The 23,843-nt window shown below is 35.6% G+C and overlaps 1 protein-coding gene across 1 annotated transcript; it reads right to left on the bottom strand.

Annotated features, from left to right (window-relative positions):
- Positions 1-5,657: 5,657 nt before the first annotated feature.
- LOC144451104 (6-phosphogluconate dehydrogenase, decarboxylating-like) lies at positions 5,658-22,955 on the bottom strand. Its single transcript, XM_078141877.1, has 15 exons — positions 22,856-22,955; positions 20,481-20,514; positions 19,729-19,770; positions 18,470-18,649; positions 17,495-17,560; positions 16,955-17,073; positions 16,479-16,545; positions 15,351-15,485; positions 14,518-14,643; positions 13,684-13,747; positions 12,886-13,016; positions 12,028-12,161; positions 11,540-11,639; positions 8,330-8,452; positions 5,658-7,936 (listed from the first exon to the last, which is right to left on the bottom strand). Exons 1-15 carry the CDS (start codon positions 22,861-22,863, stop codon positions 7,817-7,819), a joined length of 1,449 nt encoding a protein of 482 aa, XP_077998003.1. The 5' UTR covers positions 22,864-22,955; the 3' UTR covers positions 5,658-7,816.
- Between the last annotated feature and the right edge of the window lie 888 nt (positions 22,956-23,843).

Raw genomic sequence — 23,843 nt, forward strand, 5'->3', positions numbered from 1 at the left:
GTTGAAAAATGCGACTTTTTTGTGTTTAACCGATAATAACGTGCCCGCGGCCAGACCTATTCATCTCTTTTACGTTGCATAATGTCAAACACGTAATTTAGAGTGTTTTTTGAAAAATTAAAATGAATATTTCTGAAAAAATTAATAGAAAAATTAATAAAAAATGCCATCCTTCGTTATAAACTTAACTTCAAGATTTCTTACAACTCACAACACTTTAATTTATGCACGCAACATTTTAATTTATGCATTTATAATGATAGGTCAACTGTAGATGGCAGTATACAATGCCAAAAGTCGATTTTTTCACAAAGGTGAAAAAAGGCGAAATTGGGGTCGTTTGGACAGCAAAAACGCATTATTGCGTAATAGTTGAAAAATGCGACTTTTTTGTGTTTAACCGATAATAACGTGCCCGCGGCCAGACCTATTCATCTCTTTTACGTTTCATAATGTCAAACACGTAATTTAGAGTGTTTTTTGAAAAATTAAAATGCATATTTCTGAAAAAATTATTAGAAAAATTAATAAAAAATGCCATCCTTCGTTATAAACTTAACTTCAAGATTTCTTACAACTCACAACACTTTAATTTATGCACGCAACATTTTAATTTATGCATTTATAATGATAGGTCAACTGTAGATGGCAGTATACAATGCCAAAAGTCGATTTTTTCACAAAGGTGAAAAAAGGCGAAATTGGGGCCGTTTGGACAGCAAAAACGCATTATTGCGTAATAGTTGAAAAATGCGACTTTTTTGTGTTTAACCGATAATAACGTGCCCGCGGCCAGACCTATTCATCTCTTTTACGTTGCATAATGTCAAACACGTAATTTAGAGTGTTTTTTGAAAAATTAAAATGAATATTTCTGAAAAAATTAATAGAAAAATTAATAAAAAATGCCATCCTTCGTTATAAACTTAACTTCAAGATTTCTTACAACTCACAACACTTTAATTTATGCACGCAACATTTTAATTTATGCATTTATAATGATAGGTCAACTGTAGATGGCAGTATACAATGCCAAAAGTCGATTTTTTCACAAAGGTGAAAAAAGGCGAAATTGGGGTCGTTTGGACAGCAAAAACGCATTATTGCGTAATAGTTGAAAAATGCGACTTTTTTGTGTTTAACCGATAATAACGTGCCCGCGGCCAGACCTATTCATCTCTTTTACGTTTCATAATGTCAAACACGTAATTTAGAGTGTTTTTTGAAAAATTAAAATGCATATTTCTGAAAAAATTAATAGAAAAATTAATAAAAAATGCCATCCTTCGTTATAAACTTAACTTCAAGATTTCTTACAACTCACAACACTTTAATTTATGCACGCAACATTTTAATTTATGCATTTATAATGATAGGTCAACTGTAGATGGCAGTATACAATGCCAAAAGTCGATTTTTTCGCAAAGGTGAAAAAAGGCGAAATTGGGGTCGTTTGGACAGCAAAAACGCATTATTGCGTAATAGTTGAAAAATGCGACTTTTTTGTGTTTAACCGATAATAACGTGCCCGCGGCCAGACCTATTCATCTCTTTTACGTTTCATAATGTCAAACACGTAATTTAGAGTGTTTTTTGAAAAATTAAAATGCATATTTCTGAAAAAATTAATAGAAAAATTAATAAAAAATGCCATCCTTCGTTATAAATTTAACTTCAAGATTTCTTACAACTCACAACACTTTAATTTATGCACGCAACATTTTAATTTATGCATTTATAATGATAGGTCAACTGTAGATGGCAGTATACAATGCCAAAAGTCGATTTTTTCACAAAGGTGAAAAAAGGCGAAATTGGGGTCGTTTGGACAGCAAAAACGCATTATTGCGTAATAGTTGAAAAATGCGACTTTTTTGTGTTTAACCGATAATAACGTGCCCGCGGCCAGACCTATTCATCTCTTTTACGTTTCATAATGTCAAACACGTAATTTAGAGTGTTTTTTGAAAAATTAAAATGCATATTTCTGAAAAAATTAATAGAAAAATTAATAAAAAATGCCATCCTTCGTTATAAACTTAACTTCAAGATTTCTTACAACTCACAACACTTTAATTTATGCACGCAACATTTTAATTTATGCATTTATAATGATAGGTCAACTGTAGATGGCAGTATACAATGCCAAAAGTCGATTTTTTCACAAAGGTGAAAAAAGGCGAAATTGGGGTCGTTTGGACAGCAAAAACGCATTATTGCGTAATAGTTGAAAAATGCGACTTTTTTGTGTTTAACCGATAATAACGTGCCCGCGGCCAGACCTATTCATCTCTTTTACGTTTCATAATGTCAAACACGTAATTTAGAGTGTTTTTTGAAAAATTAAAATGCATATTTCTGAAAAAATTAATAGAAAAATTAATAAAAAATGCCATCCTTCGTTATAAACTTAACTTCAAGATTTCTTACAACTCACAACACTTTAATTTATGCACGCAACATTTTAATTTATGCATTTATAATGATAGGTCAACTGTAGATGGCAGTATACAATGCCAAAAGTCGATTTTTTCACAAAGGTGAAAAAAGGCGAAATTGGGGCCGTTTGGACAGCAAAAACGCATTATTGCGTAATAGTTGAAAAATGCGACTTTTTTATGTTTAACCGATAATAACGTGCCCGCGGCCAGACCTATTCATCTCTTTTACGTTGCATAATGTCAAACACGTAAATTAGAGTGTTTTTTGAAAAATTAAAATGAATATTTCTGAAAAAATTAATAGAAAAATTAATAAAAAATGCCATCCTTCGTTATAAACTTAACTTCAAGATTTCTTACAACTCACAACACTTTAATTTATGCACGCAACATTTTAATTTATGCATTTATAATGATAGGTCAACTGTAGATGGCAGTATACAATGCCAAAAGTCGATTTTTTCACAAAGGTGAAAAAAGGCGAAATTGGGGTCGTTTGGACAGCAAAAACGCATTATTGCGTAATAGTTGAAAAATGCGACTTTTTTGTGTTTAACCGATAATAACGTGCCCGCGGCCAGACCTATTCATCTCTTTTACGTTTCATAATGTCAAACACGTAATTTAGAGTGTTTTTTGAAAAATTAAAATGCATATTTCTGAAAAAATTAATAGAAAAATTAATAAAAAATGCCATCCTTCGTTATAAACTTAACTTCAAGATTTCTTACAACTCACAACACTTTAATTTATGCACGCAACATTTTAATTTATGCATTTATAATGATAGGTCAACTGTAGATGGCAGTATACAATGCCAAAAGTCGATTTTTTCACAAAGGTGAAAAAAGGCGAAATTGGGGTCGTTTGGACAGCAAAAACGCATTATTGCGTAATAGTTGAAAAATGCGACTTTTTTGTGTTTAAACGATAATAACGTGCCCGCGGCCAGACCTATTCATCTCTTTTACGTTGCATAATGTCAAACACGTAATTTAGAGTGTTTTTTGAAAAATTAAAATGCATATTTCTGAAAAAATTAATAGAAAAATTAATAAAAAATGCCATCCTTCGTTATAAACTTAACTTCAAGATTTCTTACAACTCACAACACTTTAATTTATGCACGCAACATTTTAATTTATGCATTTATAATGATAGGTCAACTGTAGATGGCAGTATACAATGCCAAAAGTCGATTTTTTCACAAAGGTGAAAAAAGGCGAAATTGGGGCCGTTTGGACAGCAAAAACGCATTATTGCGTAATAGTTGAAAAATGCGACTTTTTTGTGTTTAACCGATAATAACGTGCCCGCGGCCAGACCTATTCATCTCTTTTACGTTGCATAATGTCAAACACGTAATTTAGAGTGTTTTTTGAAAAATTAAAATGAATATTTCTGAAAAAATTAATAGAAAAATTAATAAAAAATGCCATCCTTCGTTATAAACTTAACTTCAAGATTTCTTACAACTCACAACACTTTAATTTATGCACGCAACATTTTAATTTATGCATTTATAATGATAGGTCAACTGTAGATGGCAGTATACAATGCCAAAAGTCGATTTTTTCACAAAGGTGAAAAAAGGCGAAATTGGGGCCGTTTGGACAGCAAAAACGCATTATTGCGTAATAGTTGAAAAATGCGACTTTTTTGTGTTTAACCGATAATAACGTGCCCGCGGCCAGACCTATTCATCTCTTTTACGTTGCATAATGTCAAACACGTAATTTAGAGTGTTTTTTGAAAAATTAAAATGAATATTTCTGAAAAAATTAATAGAAAAATTAATAAAAAATGCCATCCTTCGTTATAAACTTAACTTCAAGATTTCTTACAACTCACAACACTTTAATTTATGCACGCAACATTTTAATTTATGCATTTATAATGATAGGTCAACTGTAGATGGCAGTATACAATGCCAAAAGTCGATTTTTTCACGAAGGTGAAAAAAGGCGAAATTGGGACCGTTTGGACAGCAAAAACGCATTATTGCGTAATAGTTGAAAAATGCGACTTTTTTGTGTTTAACCGATAATAACGTGCCCGCGGCCAAACCTATTCATCTCTTTTACGTTTCATAATGTCAAACACGTAATTTAGAGTGTTTTTTGAAAAATTAAAATGAATATTTCTGAAAAAATTAATAGAAAAATTAATAAAAAATGCCATCTTTCGTTATAAACTTAACTTCAAGATTCCTTACAACTCGCAACATTTTAATTGATGCGCATTTACAATCATAGGTCAACTGTAGATGGCAGTTACGTTTCATAATGGGAAACGTGATTTTGGTTTGTTTTTTGATAACTGAAAATAAATAATCGAAAGAATTGACACAAAAATTAACGGAAAATCTTATATTTTGACTATAAACTTATAAATTATCAAACTCTCTAAATTTTGTTTCTGTATTAAAAACTTGAAAAATATTATTTACTTGGGCCAATTAGGGTACGTGTTGCTATTGGAGATCCAAAAATATTGACTCAAACTAATAATGCCTTTTGTATAATTACTCACCTTGCAACCAGCTGTTTCCACTCGAGGTAATGTTTGTAAACAAAGCCAGATGGAGTACATTCAGAAAGTATGTGGTGATCACCTGCCTCCTTCAGCCAAGTTGAGAATGTCGGTGTATTTTTCATTTATGTAATCTTTAATCTCGGCTCCTTTATTACGGGCAGAACAGGCATTCCAAGTTGTAAGACCTGATTGTACTTGTGAATGACAGAGGAACTGTAATTGCTTACTGGTGACAGTTTAATCATATTAATAAACACTTTTATACATACATACATACATACATACATACATACATACATACATGCATGCATACATACATACATACATACATACATACATACATACATACATACATTCATACATACATACATACATACATACATACATACATACATACATTCATACATACATACATACACACATACGTACGTACATACATACATACATACATACATACATACATACATTGTACATACATACATACATACATACATATAGACATACACATACACATACATACATACATACATACATATATACATACATCATCCATCCAATCTCCAACCACCCCCTTCCACACATACATATACAAGATATATACCAGTAATCTATAGTCATTTTGATACATCAGAGAGACTGTCTATAAAAGTTAAGAATGAAGTAAAAATCTAAGACCATATATATTAATATCCCAGTTTATTAATCGTGTGCATGTACAGATATAAAAGTTTTCACCATGTTAATAATTCCACATTTCATGCGAGAAAATACATCCAACTATAACAAATATGTCCAGTTCTACAGTCACTATACGGAGATTTACAATAATTTTCTTGAAAAAGTATAATGCAGAAAAAAAGGCAAATGGAAGTAATGTATACAAGTCATGATATTCTTCTAATCAGTTTCATTCAATGGAATGTTTTTTTTCATTTAAGAAATCTAAAATTATGAAATTTTGTTTACACCCTGGATGTTGGAATTAGTGAGGTACGTTTCATTCTTGTACCTAATTTCAGTGGTTAGTTGAAAAACATTGTAAAAAATACTAAAACACGAACTATGAAACTAATTCAGGTCTGAAACTAAGAGCTATATACAGCTTGTTTCATTTTAGTGTTCACTGGCTCTGTTTGATGCATCTACACAGAAACTGATAAGAAACTGCATATTCTATAGCATGATTGCAATTTCTTGCTACATTGTATCTAAATGAAATAAACCATTTGAATGTAACTGGATGCAGACATAGACACGCAGGCACCAATGTGTTGATGCAGCATTTGTTGTCTGCATGATGGCACGTTAGTTCATTTATGTATTCATTCAATCCAGCTATCTTTAATAAGTGTAGCGTTTCCGATTTCTTTTGTGGTTTCTGCATGATTGTATCAAACAGACAGAGTGAACACTAACATGAAATGGGCAGTAGCAAGTCAAAGGTACATGGTGAATTAAAATCTGTGCGAGTTATTGAAAAACTTGGCTCTGAACAAAAGAATAACCCCATCAAATCCTTGTGGCTCCAATGATAAGATAAAACTAATCTGAAAACCTGGGACTGAATTATGGGCCTTTAAAGTGATCAACTATGCTATTCATGTGACCATTTTCTCTTCAGGATCAAGAACACATTACACTATGCTTCCAAGATCAATCATTCAACTTTCATGATTTTACCATTTCTGTTTATCAGGGTAATTCTTCAACTCGTAAAAATACTGTTGAGGGTAAAATACTATGTACGTTGTTGCCATGGTATCTGGTGGTTCCATGGATTTTTACAGGACTCCATAATCTCATATAATTCATAAAAGTACAGTATATAGTATAGAAAACAATGTGACCTCTACTAGCAACCTCAAATAATCAAAACACATTTGTGTCAAGTGACAAAATATCTTACTCCAACCATTATCTAATGGATATCACATACACATTTAAAATACATTGCTACAATAAAGTACAAGATTACGTCAAAATTTCGATAAATTTGTATCACGTTTGAAGGACTATAAGGTCATTATTTGTGTTATTTACTTTGGTGACAGAGAAATAAAGAAGAAAGTATATAGTCCAGACATGTTTTCCATTCAAGCAGACCTCCAAATCAAAAGGCACCATGTTTTACTGACAGTGTAGCAATCGGCAAAAAAAAACGTACCAAAAATAAACAAAAAACAACAACACTAATCTCAAGGAATTGTCAAATTTACTTTTCTATTGAGCTGTTTCAATTGGTCCATGCAACAGAATCAGCCTACTTTTGAACTCACACTGTCCTGTTTAACAGTATATGCGAAGAAATGAAATACGAATGAAACTCAAAAAGACAACTTTGAACTCTGACCTTTGACCTCATGTCATGGTCTCCTGCTCGAAATTCTCGAATACTAAAACATGATTTATCTGTTTGTCTGGATTCAATGATTGATGTCCTCAAAATTACCAAAAATCAGTGATTTATTGTCGTTCACATTTTGATAATAAAAAAGATTATGTTTCAGCTCAGAAAAAGACCAGAAAATAACCATTTACTTGTGTCTTGCAAACTTGCATTAACTTTGCTGTGATAAACCCAGTGACATCTGAATTCAAATTTTCTACTCGAAATAATTCTACAAATTTTGTTTGCTTCAAAAATGATGACTTGCTTGACTAACAATTTACTACAACCGATTAAATAAAAATTTAATTCTACCCTGTCCTTCAGCCACTTTCTTTTTTAGTGCATTGGTTTTTTTTTTCAGAATTCAGCCATCTTGGCTTTTGCATCCTGGGTAACCTATTTGAGCTGTTAACACAAAGTCAGCCATGTTTACTGGATGATCGTAGGCATTTTAGGCCTGATAAGTTGTTGAAGAAACTTGCCCACCATGTCCTGTCCAGTTGGTGTGGACGAATTTACCAGGGTCGCTTAGCAACTCGTAGGTGTGAGCTCCGAAGTAATCTCTTTGTGCCTGTGAAGAAAAAAAGAACAGCACAAAACTCATTTTTTTGTTTCTAGCTTTACTTCAAATTTACATTTGAAATTCAAGTTTTATGAACATTTTGATTTCTTGCTGTGAACCTACATATATGTATTTCTGATATAAATTATTATATGTTAATAATGAATACTATAGCCCCCCCCCCTCCCCTTCACACTTTACTCATTGGGAGGGGAGGAGCTAATGTTATAAGGTAATAATAAATGCTATAGTCCCACTCCCCCTTCACACCATGCCCATTGGGAGGGGAGGAGTTAATGTTATAAGGTAATAATAAATGCTATAGCCCCCTCCCCTTTACACCATGCCCAATTTGGGCGGGGAGGAGCTAATGTCATATGGTAATAATGAATGTATACATACCTGAATGAGATTGGCTGGTAATCTAGCAGATCGGTAGCCATCATAGAAAGCTAAGGCTGTACTAAAGCATGGGGTAGGAACTCCAAGCTTGACTGCAGTGGCTACAACATGTCTCCAAGAGGCCTGTAATTCAATACAATAGGTTACCCATGATGCAAAAACCAAGATGGCTAACTGTTGAAAATTTGCATATCTAAATTAGCTGACATTATGTGTATAATCATGATACTGTAGAAATTATTTCCGTTTTGCTAAGTTGTAGCAGACAATTTATCTTGTTGGTTATCAGTTGGAAAGTAAACAATTAGCCCCATAAAACTCATTGAGACCATGTGTGGTCATTTTAGTGTCAGTTTACTCTCTTGTCTAGCTGCATGTGGATTCAAACTTCATTAATTACTAGTATCACATCACACATGCACACATACATACACAGTGTTTTACACAACAAAATTCTTCATAAAGAAACGGTACTATGTATGAGGTGATGATAGCCCCAATTTTGAGCGAGGGCATTGTATTCTCAATTTCCTGTTTGCAGTCTCAAATGGCCTATTGGGTAGTAATCTCCTAAGTCTTTATCAGTTACTGCTCAGTAACTACAGTAGTTTTCCTTAATTCATCGCTAGGTGTCGTCCTTCTATAGTACTATAAAAGCCTGAAAAGGCTACCTTACGTCATTACCTTTCTTCACACTGTAACAGTAACATCTCAGACAGTGTTACTGGTCATTCCTAGACAGTGTTACCGGTCGTTCCTTCATTAACTATGTCATTGTCAGGGAAAGGCAGGTCAAAAAAGGCAAGAAGTCCTGTAAGTCGTCCGTGCCTGTTACTCAGCTGAATGAAAGACGGGACTGAACACCAGTGGCTTTTGCTATGAACCCTGATGAAGACAATAACACCATTACAAACAGTATTGTCTCTGAGGTTTCAGAAACCGCAGAACAAGTTTTACCTGCAGCTATAGAAGATTTTCCTTCAACTATATATAGTTCTGCTCCAGATTCAATTCTACAAGTAGCATCACAAGTCACTCAACTTCTAGCCCAGGAGTGGTCGGATAGTGTACCAGGCAGACCACGTACACGTATTGACCAAGGCCATGATGACGGTAGTAGCACAACACATGCTGCTACGTGCGGCATCTTGTACTTGTACATCCACTCAGCAGGCATGCTTACCGAGTTTGAGTATTGGTAGAAAACACAAGCCTTAATTCTAGGGTAAGTGTACCAATTCCTACCAAGCAGAGGCGTATTGTAGAACCCGAGTATGATAATTCTGGTTCCGACGTGAGTGATTCTGACGAGTCTGGTAATTCTGAAGTTGCGTCTTCCCCTCCTATAACAGTTTAATCCTGGAACAAGCCTGTATTTGATGAATCTACGTCTGCATTTGCTTAGGTTCCTGACTATCATGCTGCCGTTCCTGGTTGGAACATGGACGCTTCCACAGCCGAATGGTTTTCTAGAAGAGCAGACCGTCCCTTATTATATTCTGTAGTTCAACAGTTACAACAGAAGTATATGGTACCAGACCAATTCGAGCCATATTTCAAGGCACAGGAATTGCCATCTTCTGTACGGAATCTAATCAAATCTAGCAAGTCAAGTTATCGTAACCATGACCGTTCATATTACAAGGTTCATCAGAACTTCAACTTATCTATTCGCCCAGTTCTTCAAGCCCTGGAAACCATTATTTCTCCAGAATTTGACCCGGTGCAGCATGTACCAACAATTAGAGAGGCACTTGGCGATGCTATCCATCTTATGACCACGGCCAGCTACGCGTTAGCAGAGGTTCATCAGGCAAGATTGAAGCCCTTCTTTCATAGTGAATACAAGGAGTTATTGCAAGACGCCAAGCCGACTTCACAGAGATTTTTTGGTGGAAATTTGGTGAAGGCTATAAACAACTCCAAGAAGTCAGTCAATGTTTTTCATGTTGTTTCCAGAAATGACAACAGGTCAGTTAAACAAATCGGAAACCAGTCTGGGTATTACAAGGGTGGAAAAAACAGTCAGCGAAACACCAACAACTACAACCAAGACAATAAAAAGAAGAAGTACCAAAAGGGTTCAGGCAGACCAAAAGGAAAAGGTAATTACACCTCTTCCAACCAGGATAAACAGCGAATTTGTAAAGTCATCAATACCAGTTGCAGGCAGACTCCAGTATTTTATAAACACTTAAAACAATTACACAAAACACTTGGATTTCAAAGGTCATTCAAGGTTACAAACTTCAGTTAACATCAACTCCAGTTCAGTCAATCCAGCCAATTACCAACCCAACATCCAGCAAGCAGTATCAAATCATTCAGATAGAAATAGAAAATTTACTTCACAAACAGGCCATAGTTCCAGTCAAACATCAACAAGATCAGTTCGTTTCCAGAATCTTCACTGTTCCAAAGCCATCAGGGGACTACAGGGTAATTAATTATAGATCTCAAAGAACTGAACAAGTACATCAAAAAGATTTTTTTTCAAAATGGAGAGTCATCCTGTCATAGAACAATTGCTAAGCCAGTATTATTTCATGATGTCAATAGATCTAACAGATGTATACTTCATGATTCCATTCATGCAGACCATCAAAAATATCTCTGTTTCAAATTCCAGTGGATAAACCAACGCTACAATACCAATACACTTGCCTACCATTTGGGCTCACTTCAGCACTCGGGCTATTCACAAATGTTATGAAGATTCCACTTGCTCACGCTCGTTCACGGTGAATTCTTTGCAGCATATATGGATATGGAACCTCTACAAGCTGCTCAGAAAGGTAATGACGTTAGGTAGCCTTTTCAGGCTTTTAAAGTACTATGGAAGGATCACACCTAACAATGAATTAGGGAACGCTACTGTAGTTACTGCTATGTTCCCTCAATGACTTCCAATTCGACGTCCTTAAGGTAGGCAAACTTTCCAATTCACATCACAAATCTCTGCGATTACGTCATAGGTTCACACAGAAGATCCACTTAGATTTCGCAGAGCTGCTGATGGTAATTTCAACTTCAAAACAGCTTTCTGTGCTTATAAGTGCACAAGGCTTGGTTTGGTGTGGAGAGCTGTTTGAGCAGCAACACTAAGACAAGTCTCTGGACTAAGGTCAGGACGACACTGCAATATTCTTTCTTCAGACTTGACCAGAAATGTTGTACATATAAATAAAACAATAAATAAACTTTACTTACTTGACACTCGTCAATGGCCTTATGGAAGAAATCATCCAGAATCAGGTTTGTGATGGCAGGGTTCTTATCAAAAGCTGCCTTGATCTTTCCTAGGAAAACACTGCCAAAAGATACGAAGAGAAAATTCTATGTGACAGTGACACAGGAACTAGTAAACCCACAACTTGTTCACTTCGCTCAAATAACAAAAATCTATTTCATGTACCCCGTAGTAATACAAAGTCGTGTGATTAGTGTGTTTTCTCATGAGCAGTGCCAGTCTAATGGAACAGTATATGACTTCAACTTTGTTCTTTACCAACTGTTGATAAATTCAAGAAGGACATCAAGACACATCTGTATGCAAGAGCTTTTTCTAACTTTTTACAATGATGTACAGTACTATTGTTCCTGTTCAGTGCCACAGAACACTACTGATTGATTGAATGATTGATATTATGTAATATTATGACGGGTAACACAAGAAATCCAAAATAGTTTTTGTTTACCTTCTAATAATGCAACCACCTCTCCACATCAGAGCAATACCTCCATAGTTCAGATGCCAATTGAATTGCTTGGCTGCTTCACGTAACAACATAAAACCTTGTGCATATGACACAATCTTGGATGCATACAATGCCTAGAAGAAAAACAAATTATAAAGTAAATGTACTTTTGTAAAGCACTTCATTCAGGTGGGGTTCATCACTTTATCATCATTTGGCACAAAAATCTAGCCAACAGTGCTACATTTTATTGTCTGGTTCAACAAAAATCTTAGTAATATTACTACATTTTTTTGTCTTGCTTGACAAATATCTCTGTTTGGAGAATTTTTGTTGAGCCAGACGATGAAATGTAGCAGTGTTGGTAAGAATTTTGTTGAACCAGACGATAAAATGTAGCAGTGTTGGTAAGAATTTTGTTGAGCCACACATGATAAGATGGAGCACATCGTCATACATCACCGCCCTCTACGTCAAGTCTTATCAGCCAATATTTTTCGTTGCGTCAGCTGGGAAAAAATGCTCTAGCTTGTGAGATTGGATGAAGCACTGTTAGTAAGAAATTTGTTGAACAAGATCAAATGTAGCACTGTTGGTTAGATTTTTGTTGAGCCAGATGATAAAATGTAGCACTGTTGGTTGGATTTTTGTTGAGCCAGATGATAAAATGTAGCACTGTTGGTAAAACTTTTGTTGAGCCAGACGATAAAATTTTTGTTTTAGGATTTGTGAGTTTAATGGTAAGACATAAAATAGTATCTGAAGTAAAAGTTTAAACAGATATTTCAAGAAAGTGTAAGTGTCAAAGTTTATTTATGGTGGCAGCACTTGAAAAACAACAGCTAATTACTAACATACCTGACGAATTTGTTCAATGAATTCTGTCTTATCTCCAGTATATTTTGTCTCGGCAGGTCCTTTCAAGTGTTTGCTTGCTTCTACTCTCTCTTGTTGCAGAGCTGACAAACAACGTGCAAAGACAGCTTCTCCTACAGGTCAAATATAATCTGGTATTAGCAGAGCTCTATGCTATATGAGTGATTTTTGTTTCAGATTTCACCCCCTGATTTTGATTCAGTAAAAAAACCTATTCAAATATTTTATGTCTCAGTAAGGCCTAATAAAAAAATTGTGTGGTTCCAATCATCCTCAATTTTAAAATAGGTGGGGTAAGTAGATTTTTATTTTTATTTGATTAATATATTTTTTCATGTGTGAATGTCTAGTTCACGTTTTCCATTGTTTTCCAAATGGTCTCTCCGTTATTTATTTCTTCCTATCAGATGTACAGCCATTACAGATTGGAAGAACAGTTTTATATTGTCTTTTTAAGTTGATATCAGTTTCTGCATCCACTATTTCCCGTGAGACGTCACAATTTTTGCCATTTTATAATTTTTTTCTCAAATACGTAAACAACGTTCAGGGTCAGCAGTGAAAAACTAGGTGGGTCGGGAAACTGAAAGAATTATTTTTTTAGGCCTATCTATGTCACAACCCATCAAGTCATATAAAATACTATAACCATACTATAACCTGACGAATTTGTTCAATCTCTCATATACCATATTGAAAGGTTCAAAACATTTTTCTTTGTACATCTACAAATTTTCTAAAATTATAAAAAAGATTGCAAAAACGACGCTTCAGACTTACCGATCAGAGTAACAGGTACTCCATAGTCCAAGGCTGATATGGCGGTCCATTTACCGGTGCCTTTCTAAGTAGTGTAAAGATAACATCAAATTAATTACCTTCAAAGTTTTGGCTCACAAACCTGAATTGCAAACCAGATACTACTACAGAAAGGTAACTGTAGGCAAGCTATGATAGACATACACTAAAAGTACTTTCGAAAACTTACTATAGACTAGTCTAGATAGACACAAGGTAAAACTACTGTGACAGAAGTCCATTTCACGTGAGTGCTGCCAGACTTTCATAAGCATAGCATGCGAAAGTGCAGCATAAAACATTACAAGTACAGTGTAAATTTTCCCTGAGTACCAACCAGTGTGTTGTCTAATGATAGCCAAATATTTGGTCAAAATGATAAAAACTGGGATTTCTTGTAAGTCACAATATAGTAAGAGATAAGGGAACATCAAATTTTGGTGCGTCACTACAAATTTTGTGTGTCTGTGGCACGTCAAATTACCTTAGCAGGTACACTGGTGCCAACACTGCCACTAACAGGGTATAGTGCTCTGTTATTATTACATAATACTAGCTAGTACATGTTTGTCTGATACAGCAAATTCTTGTAAAAATCATACTACATGATCATGTGATTTCTTTACAACCCCATGCCTTCATTTGCATAATATCATTTGCATGTATAGGTATGCATTAATGTTTTCAGTACTGCACTGCAGTGCAAATACCACTAGTATGTGTATACACTGGTACAAGTAGTAACCACTGCTACGTATGTAATAATATGCAAAGCTTATTATTGCACACAACCTTATTCTGGTTGAAATAACTCACCTGTCCTGCGGCATCCCTGATCTTTTCAACTAGTGGTGTTCCATCTGTGTCTTTGAAGGCCAGGATGTCGGTTGTGATTTCAACCAGGAATGAATCTAGTTCACCTTTGTTCCAATCTGCAAACACCTACAAACCGTATACAAACAACACAGAATAATTTTGAATTTATGGTAAGTTTATATTCCTGAGATCATTTTTTATGTTGCGTATCATTGCTATCAATCACATGATATGATCTTTGCTGTCAATCCTATGATAGTTTTCTCATGGTCACATAGGTGACACTGCATACTCACATCACAACCACATGACACAATCTTACTCAGTCACATGACAACCACATGACACCTACATCACTCAAGGTTCAACATGTGTTACTGTGTGTCTGACTGATCACACAGCTACTGAAAGTCACAAATAAAAGTTACTACATCAAACTACCTAACATCTACAATCGGTTGATTATACTGCCACCTAGTGGTCAGCTGCAGCTATGGAATTTGTCATTCTGATGAGGATTGTCGACCAAGAAAGCTAAATGTTAACAAACTTCAAACTGCTTGTGTGTTATAACCTTTGTAAATCATTGAATCTACCAAGCTGGTGAACATTTTTGGTCAAAAAGTTACTACAGGTAGTGATTTGGCTAATCTTCTGATCAGACACCCACAGAAAATAACATGGCAACAGTGCAGAAAACCCCATAACAACCACTGATAAATCACAAAAGAACAGCTAACAGTCACATGGCATCTGCTGAGTCACATGATAACAGCAATCACATGACAACTACTGGCAATCACATGACAACTACTGATAATCACATGACTTACTTTACTCATTTCATCAGGGGTCATACCCAGTGTATCCTTCATGAGATGGTAGGCTTCACATGTGAGTTGCATATCACCATACTCAATACCATTGTGAACCATCTTCACATAATGACCAGCTCCATCTTCTCCAACCTATTAAAATAACAAACAGTAACTATGGTAACAGTGTGATAATCACAGTCAACAGATAAAAACATAGATAGGGTTATTGATTGTTTTTTGTTGTTGAAACTCAGGATCATGGATTTATCAAAGAGTATATAATATAGAACGAATATATACTAGCCTGGTGCCTACAAAAAAATTTCAAAATTACGTTTACTTTCAAAACGTTTTTGATATATATTACAAACCCTGAATGACTTTTTTAATTTGTAAACTTTCTTGATATCAGAACAAGTCAGTGTGCCCTCTAATGATAGTCAAATTTTGTTGTTATAAGTCAAAATGAGAAAAACTGGCATTTCTTGTGAGTCACCATATAGTAAGAGATAAGGGAACACTAAATGTTGGTGCATCACTAGAAATTGTGTGTGTCAGTGGCACAGCAAATTGGCTTAGAGGGCACACTGACAACAGTGTACAATACTGTCCCCTCCCTCGTTGCAGAATTTGTCAATAAGTGGGTCCACAGTTTATTTGTTGTCATTTGACATGACATGACAACCAATCCAATCCAACCCAAAGGCGTAACATTTGATCTTTTCAATCACCTTGCCTGGCCAAAATATGATCATCATTGAATTGTTTTCCCTTCACAATCTTGACAATTAGTTTTTGCCTGGGAGCAACATTGCCTAAACAAGATACACCCCATCTCCAACCTGTGCAAATGAAATGGTTGCTTTTCGACCCTGAAGGTCAAAGTCAGAGTCAAATCTAATGATATGAGGAGGAAAATCACAATTGACAGTATAGGGGTACACATATGAATTCATTCTGTTTTTACTATTTCAGAGCTATCATACAAATGGTGATTTTCAGAACAAACAAGGCCACAATTTGTTTTGTTTTTTGTTTTTTTTGGTTTTTTTTTTGGGGGGGGACTTTTTTTGGTATCTGGTAAGTGCAAAATATGAGGGACAAAATGAAAGTTTGAGTGTTATTAACACCCTTATAACTTACCCAGTCACAGCATGGTTCTCCATCAGCCTTTGCACAAATACTTTGAAATATATCTTTAATATGAGGCCTATAAAATTAGACAAAATGATCATAACTAATTATACTCTATTCGTGTCTGTGTATAATCCTCAATAATCTTGTTCATCACTCTCTCTCTCTCTCTCTCTCTCTCTCTCTCTCTCTCTCTCTCTCTCTCTCTCTCTCTCTCTCTCTCTCACACACACACACTCACTCTCTCCCACGTCTATATCTCTGTTAATCTGTCTGTCTGTCTGAGTCTGTCTCTCTCCCCATCTATCTGTCTGTCTGTCTCTCTCTCTCTCTCTCTGAGTCTGTCTGTCTGTCTGTCTGTCTGTTTGTCTTTCTCTCTTTCTCTTTCTCTCTCTCTCTATCTCTCTCTGAGGCTGTCTGTCTGTCTATCAATCAATCAAATGATCCGTCAATCAATCAATCAATCTGGTACATACACAACTTACCAAGCTTCAGGAGCACCACCGGGCATAAGAGAGGGTCCATATCTGGCACCATCTTCACCACCACTGACACCGCTACCACAATACAGTATTCCCTTCTCTTTCAAAGCTTTGCAACGCCTCTATCAAACCAATGGACAAACATGGTTTAGTGAATGACTGTGTAAAATGTAAGGTACATGTACCTATGAGTTAGTAACATCTTATGTGTGATTGTGTGTATATGTCTGCAGAAAATCACTGGGAGCAATTCCTGGCACAAAAAAATAAAATAAATAAATTTAAAAAAAATTACATATTTAAAAAAAATCTTTGTTGAACTAGACGACAAAATTGCACAACTTTTGTTTAGCCAGGCAATAAAATAGCAGTGTTAATAGTAAAAATTTTGTTGAGGTCAGGTGACATGTTGTTCGAAGTTTCCTGTTTTTAACTGCACTAGGCTATAAGGGGTGAGACACTTTTGTTGAAGAACTCCAAACAACAGAAATGGGTTCTAAGCAAATAAACAGGATGAAAATTTAGACAAAACTGACAACTTACTATTGTGTCCGTGTACTCTGAATTGCCACCATCAATAATGATATCTCCTGCTTCCATCAGTGGTACCTGAAATTGTCAGACATACAGAAGAGGGAAAAATAATGAAATCAAATCAAATGAAGTTCTATTTCATTGTTGCAAACCACAGCCTCTTTTATGGCACCGTCCATAGTGCGCCATTCGTTATTTCACAGTATGGCGAGAGAAATAACAGCTATGGTTTGCAAGAATGTGTTATTTGTGAAGTGTGTGGTAGGGATAAATCTACCTGATGTTAAGACTTTACTGGGGTAGTACAGTTTGATCCAGTTTGTTCATGTATTTTTTACTATGGTATAAGGTATGGGAATATATACATGTATTCATGGAAGCTGGAGAAGGGGGGGGGGGACACCAGAGGAGGGGGAGGGGGTATAGGTGTGCCCTGGTAGATTTAAATTACAAGCACAAACACAAGTCTACATTCTACCAGAATATAACTTTATAAGGAATAAGGAGTCAAGAGTCTTGGAAAAGTGTGAAATTCTGCAAAACTCTACATAATGTTAAAAAATCATGAGTCAAAAGTCTACACGAGTTGAAAAAGGGATATCAAGCTACAGTACATACGGACATATATATCCCCTTTTAATATACACATGTCAATGAGAACCTCTCCTCAGCCTAAGAGACACAAGAAAATGTCAATAGGCCATTCCAGACTGCAAACAGGAAGTTGAGAATACAGCACCCTCACTCAAATTGGGGGGTATCATCACCTCATAGTACCGTTTCTTAAGAGCTTTGTCCCTTGGTATTCTGTAGAAGTGTAAATAAGGGATGTTTTTTGTATTGTTCAGATATCGAGGAAAGCAGCAGTGCTCTATGATTAATCAAGTAACCTATACTATGTATACCCCCAAAGTACACACAGACAGGAAGTAGAGCACAATCCATGGCAAAATTTTGGAAATGTCTATTCACACAATAACCTACCAGTTTGTCCACAAAGGCATCAACAGCTGCTCCAGCTTTGACCAGCATCATAACACGGCGTGGTTTCTTCAGTTTGGACACCATTTCTTCCAAAGAATGTGCTCCAATTACCTTAGTACCTTTGGCTTCATTTGCCAAGAAGCGGTCAACTTTCTCCACTGTACGGTTAAAGGCACAGACCTACATGTAGAGAGACAAAGAGGACTTGAAAATGGAACTTACGATAATTTTGAAATATTTCAACTGTCAATATGCTCAATTTGGGTATGTCACCTTACGTCTATTCACAGGGAAAAAGGACATGTATGAAATATGAAAAAACAGTGAGAGGAAACAATATTTTAAACTTGATTTGAAATAAAGGGAAAAAAGTATAAGAAATCCGAAAAAATAACGAGAACAAAATTGATTATTGTCCTTTTCCCTGTGGTCTATTTTATTTCTTGGCTGGTTGCAGCCAAGATCTAGTGAATAAATGATTGCAATCTGTAAGGTATGATAAGCTAGGACGTCCTCACATATCGGTCAACACATTCCAAGCATTGGAAAGACAAAAGACTCAACAATTTTTGCCACTTGGGACATTATTCCACAGCTAACTGTAGTGTAATTTGTACAATGCCCTTTCCCAGGGTTTCACGACAATAGACCTGTTGCCGGTTCCGGGATCCATTACGTGTCTCTCCATACAACGCCATGCATTGTGCACTCTTTCCCAGGGTTTCACGACAATAGTCCTGTTGCCAGTTCCAAGATGCATTGCGTGTCTCTCCATACACGCTGAGGGGTTGCATGTGCTACTCAGGGGGATGGTTGTCACCTGATCGACTGTACCCTGGGTTCACTCGTAAAATCACTCTCTATCATTGATGGCGTTTAATCTTTGTTCTTTAAAATCACTCGTAATCAAAGAGGTCAACATGTCTATCCATCATTTCCTGATAAAAATGTTATTTCAAACTTAATAAAGACAAAACAAGACTAACTATAACAACGTTACATAAAAGCCGCCCTCGTGCAATGCTTCTTGGAACCGGAAATGTTGACTATTGTTCGTTTTCAGCAAAAAGATATAATGTATTTAGTATTTAAATATTGGTAACTTAAATATATTCACAGATTTATTGCCAATTGATTTGATATCAATTAGTAGTCAGAATATGTTTACATAATATACTCAGAATGATGTCACACTCCGAGTTATTTAGAGAATAGTTGAAATTAAATGCTGGTAGAAATATATCACAGCTGTATCTTACCACAAAGCCATGGTCATTCATATTCAAAATCAGGTTCTGGCCCTGTAACATGAATTGAAAGGAAAAGGCTGTTAGAATCAGACAATGTGTATAGATGTCCGTGGGGTGCAACTCCTCAATGAGTCCTAGACATAAGAAGAGATTAGAAGCCACAGATAACGTTTAGACTAGTGGACATGGTTAGGTATGATCAAATTGATATAAAGCACAATTCAAGAATTGCATTCTCGGTGAATATCACTGCGCTGAAGAGCCACTTAGCTGACTTAGCTAACTAAGTTAATTCTAGTGTTTGAGGGATGCTAAATCCTAGTTTTCAGTGCCCCGGGGCACTAACTTGGGGGAGGGGGGAACACTTTTTCCCTAGCTACCACAAACCAGGTACATACATGAGGTAATATAGTGAGCACACAAATATTAATACCATACGAGTCGATAATCAATCACAGAATTCTGCCCAATTGGAGGCAGTTACAATGTCCAAATATGGTATATTTGTCATATCAGGACGTTATTGATACATTATTTACATCATTCTAACAGTTTGGGGTTTACTCATTTCCATGAATAACTTTAGATTCATGATTTCTTATTGGACTAGATGGGGTGAAAATCTTAAGATTGGAAGCCACAGATAGGCGCTAGACGACCTGTAACACTAAACACTGCAGCAAAATCTATCCTACAACAAAGTCTACCTCATTATAATATTTAATTAATATATTCATGGAAATTATGACTTGATTACTTACCATGACGGCCAAACCAATCAAACCAATATCTGCACTGTAGCAAAAAACAAACAACAATAGCAACGGTCATTATTTGGAAAGAGGGAAAATGTAGAGTAGCAAATATCATGCAATGAATCTTCTAGATTCGAGGATAGCCCCAACTTTACATCTTAGTTAGTTTTGGCCTTGAGAGGTGACTCAACACTATTTGGGGTTGGGGTTGGGGTTGGGGGGGGGGGAGGGTGAGGGAGGGGGTGTTACTCCTTTGAAAAGTTATATAGACATAAAATTGGTCTATATGTTTTGGCACATCCCATTCTAAAATAGGGTGTGCTTTTTTGGCTTGGGGTTGGGGTTGGGAACCATATTAGTTTTCATCCTACAAAAATGATTTTGCTTTTAATAGAATCTGTTTTGTAACCCTAAATACATTTATTTCTTTATAAAAATGGCATCAAAACAAGAAATGGAAGAAACAGTAAATACATGGCACTAAAATATATTAAAGTGTCAACAGCCTTTTTTTCACTGAATACTGGATTTGTATTCATCTACATAGTACTACATATTGATTTGACACTGATTTGTGGTTTTCAAAACAATTTTCAAATTTGGCCAATTAGGTTGGGGGTGGGGTGGGGGGTTCTGAAGCCTAACTAAAGGAATTTGGTTATTTATCCTATGTTGAACTATTGATCTTGCCATAATACATCCACATACATTCTGAGTCTCAGTATCAGACACTTCCTTGTACAACAGGATGTGTACTATAAATTCCAATAAAAAATTGGTATAGGGAAGTTCTCTACCATTTCACTTTCATATGCACGCCTGAATATTTTACATTTCCATGGCAACATTACTTGATTTCCATGGCAACATCATCAGATTTTCATAGATTGAATGAATAGCAATATCCTTTATTACAATCACAGCTGACAATGCATACTAAGTATTGGCAGATATGACCTTTGACCTTTCCATTCAAGCTTGTTTACATACCGCGACAATAATGATTTTAACTTAATATTATAGTGCAACTCCTGTAAATGACAACGGCTCATTATTGTTATCTAGAAAGATGACTACATGAAAATTGCAATACATTTTACAGCATACATACTGCAAGTCATGACTTCATGTATTGTCATCATTAAAAAAATAATTTATATTATACAATATTCTAAAAACCCTCGTACTGGATTTCACAAATCATCAGATAATTTCTTTGATGTTAAAATGTTATTAAAAAAATATCAGAGTCTTATAAATAAAAATAATGTATTCTGTGTCTATACATTTCTGGTTGAATGGCTTTGTGCTGAGTAACATCGTACCGGGGGGTGCCCACCCTAACGCCTTGCGCATGAATGTTGTTACCACTTTGCATACATGTACATGTACATACATGCAGTATACCAGGATTTCAAGGCCATTTTGGATTATGCTTGAAAATTTGCTTGAGAAGAAAAAAGTTGAGTGACAGAATTTATAACCCTGAACAGTTAAGGCTATATAGGATAATAAATTATCTGCACATACAGATACATTTAGCTAGCACCTTGGTTCACTTGCCTGCAATGTATTGAGTGGTCTGTGGGAAGCCTGTTTCTTATCTATCTAAATTGTTCTTAGGGAACATAAAATGTGCATGATACGCAGTCGTTTGACGATCCCTCACTGTTTTGCCTGTAACTGTGTCATGTTTGTTGACTCCATGGGACTATGTGTACCTGTCAGTCTGGATTTGATATCCAGTGAACCAAAGTCCCTGTATTGCAGGACCCTGACTGAACAGTGCAGTGAATGAGGGAACCAACCCCACATTTCTTTGCAATTATGCATGGCAGCATAATTAAATATCATGAAATTGCTCTCCAGAATCGAAAGCTTGCAGAAATATCTATATTTTGTGCAGTGGCATTCCCACCGAGCACTAGCAAATGACTGAATCACCACACTAGATTGAATATGTTGTTTTGTTTTAACCTATAGTCTACACCCTTCTGTATAGGGGAGTATACCCCTGTAAATGCATACCGTTATGCAGTGCGAGTCATCGTAAGCAATGTCTCGGGAGTAACCAATCGCTATGCATATCGGAGCGACGACCTCTCTTTCTACGACCACGACGAACCTATCTATATAAATGTCCGAGAAAGAACTCCGTGTACATCATGGCAATAAACGTTTATAACGTGTGTACATGATGATGTACACCTCTTGCATGATTGTCAACGACCGTGAGCCGTGCATTTGCCACACTCACGGAAGTCTTTCTAAATTCTAGCATGCACAAGTTTACAACATGTCTAATAAAGTCAGCAATAACATAAATTGTTTCTCCCTGATGAAATACTTAAGTTATAAGTTAGAAAGGTTGCAACACTTACACAGCCATTTTTGTGTTGTAGCTCAGTGTCCGGGGTGGTGTGCTTGAGGTGAGAGACTGGTCGGTCGGACGTCGTGTTCGAGTACCCTACGTAAATGATAATAGATATGTTAATTACGATCACCTGACTTTCAGCGAGTGGTGCTCAACGAGGTCATGTCACTGACCGAATGACGTCACATTAGTCGCAGGCTGTTAGATAGTTCATGGATGTGTATTCGAATCAGAATATATTCCGTGTCTCTCTGAAATATTTAGGCGAAGTGGTTACTTTGAGGATAGCTGCGATGATATATCAGCTATGCAAATGTGTCCCGTATTCATGAAAAATGTAGACTTTGTGTTGGAAACGTAATTGTTGAGTTAGTTTTGATTTTCAGGCATTTTTTTTTGGAGAAAAAAGCTAAAAAAAAATTCAATTTACCCAAACCACACAATGAAACACACTTGCATGAAGCAATGGGTATGTAAATATGTCTTTAAAGTTGTCATATGAAATATGATATATTTGTGAAATAGCTATGTTATTTTTCAAGTCAATAAAACAAAGGTTACCTTTGCTGTGTTTTTTTCTACATAATAAAATTTGTATGTGAAGCATTAAAGCCTGTATGTCCATGTTTGTAACTCTGATTGCGAAAAACTAAATGATTAGATTAAATTAGATAACTTTAGTACAACTCAATAGAAAATTGACAATTCTATTTGGGTACACAAGTGTAATAAAGATATTTAAGAACACTACAATGAAATAGGCTAATGTTATAAAGTATATAAGTAAACAATTTTCTTGATGAAATATTTTTACATGAGTTTAGATACATACGTACAGAGAGCAATTATAATATGTAAAAACGTTGTCATTGTACGTACAGGAAGTGTTTTGTAAAAAAGAAACTGAGTAAACGCAAGTAATCAAACTATTTACAAACATTATTATTGTTTAAATTATATGGTGAGATCTAAATTTTTAGTTGGGGGGGGGGTGT

Source organism: Glandiceps talaboti, chromosome 21 (genome assembly GCF_964340395.1).
Source record: "Glandiceps talaboti chromosome 21, keGlaTala1.1, whole genome shotgun sequence".
In the NCBI taxonomy this organism is placed as follows: domain Eukaryota; kingdom Metazoa; phylum Hemichordata; class Enteropneusta; family Spengelidae; genus Glandiceps; species Glandiceps talaboti.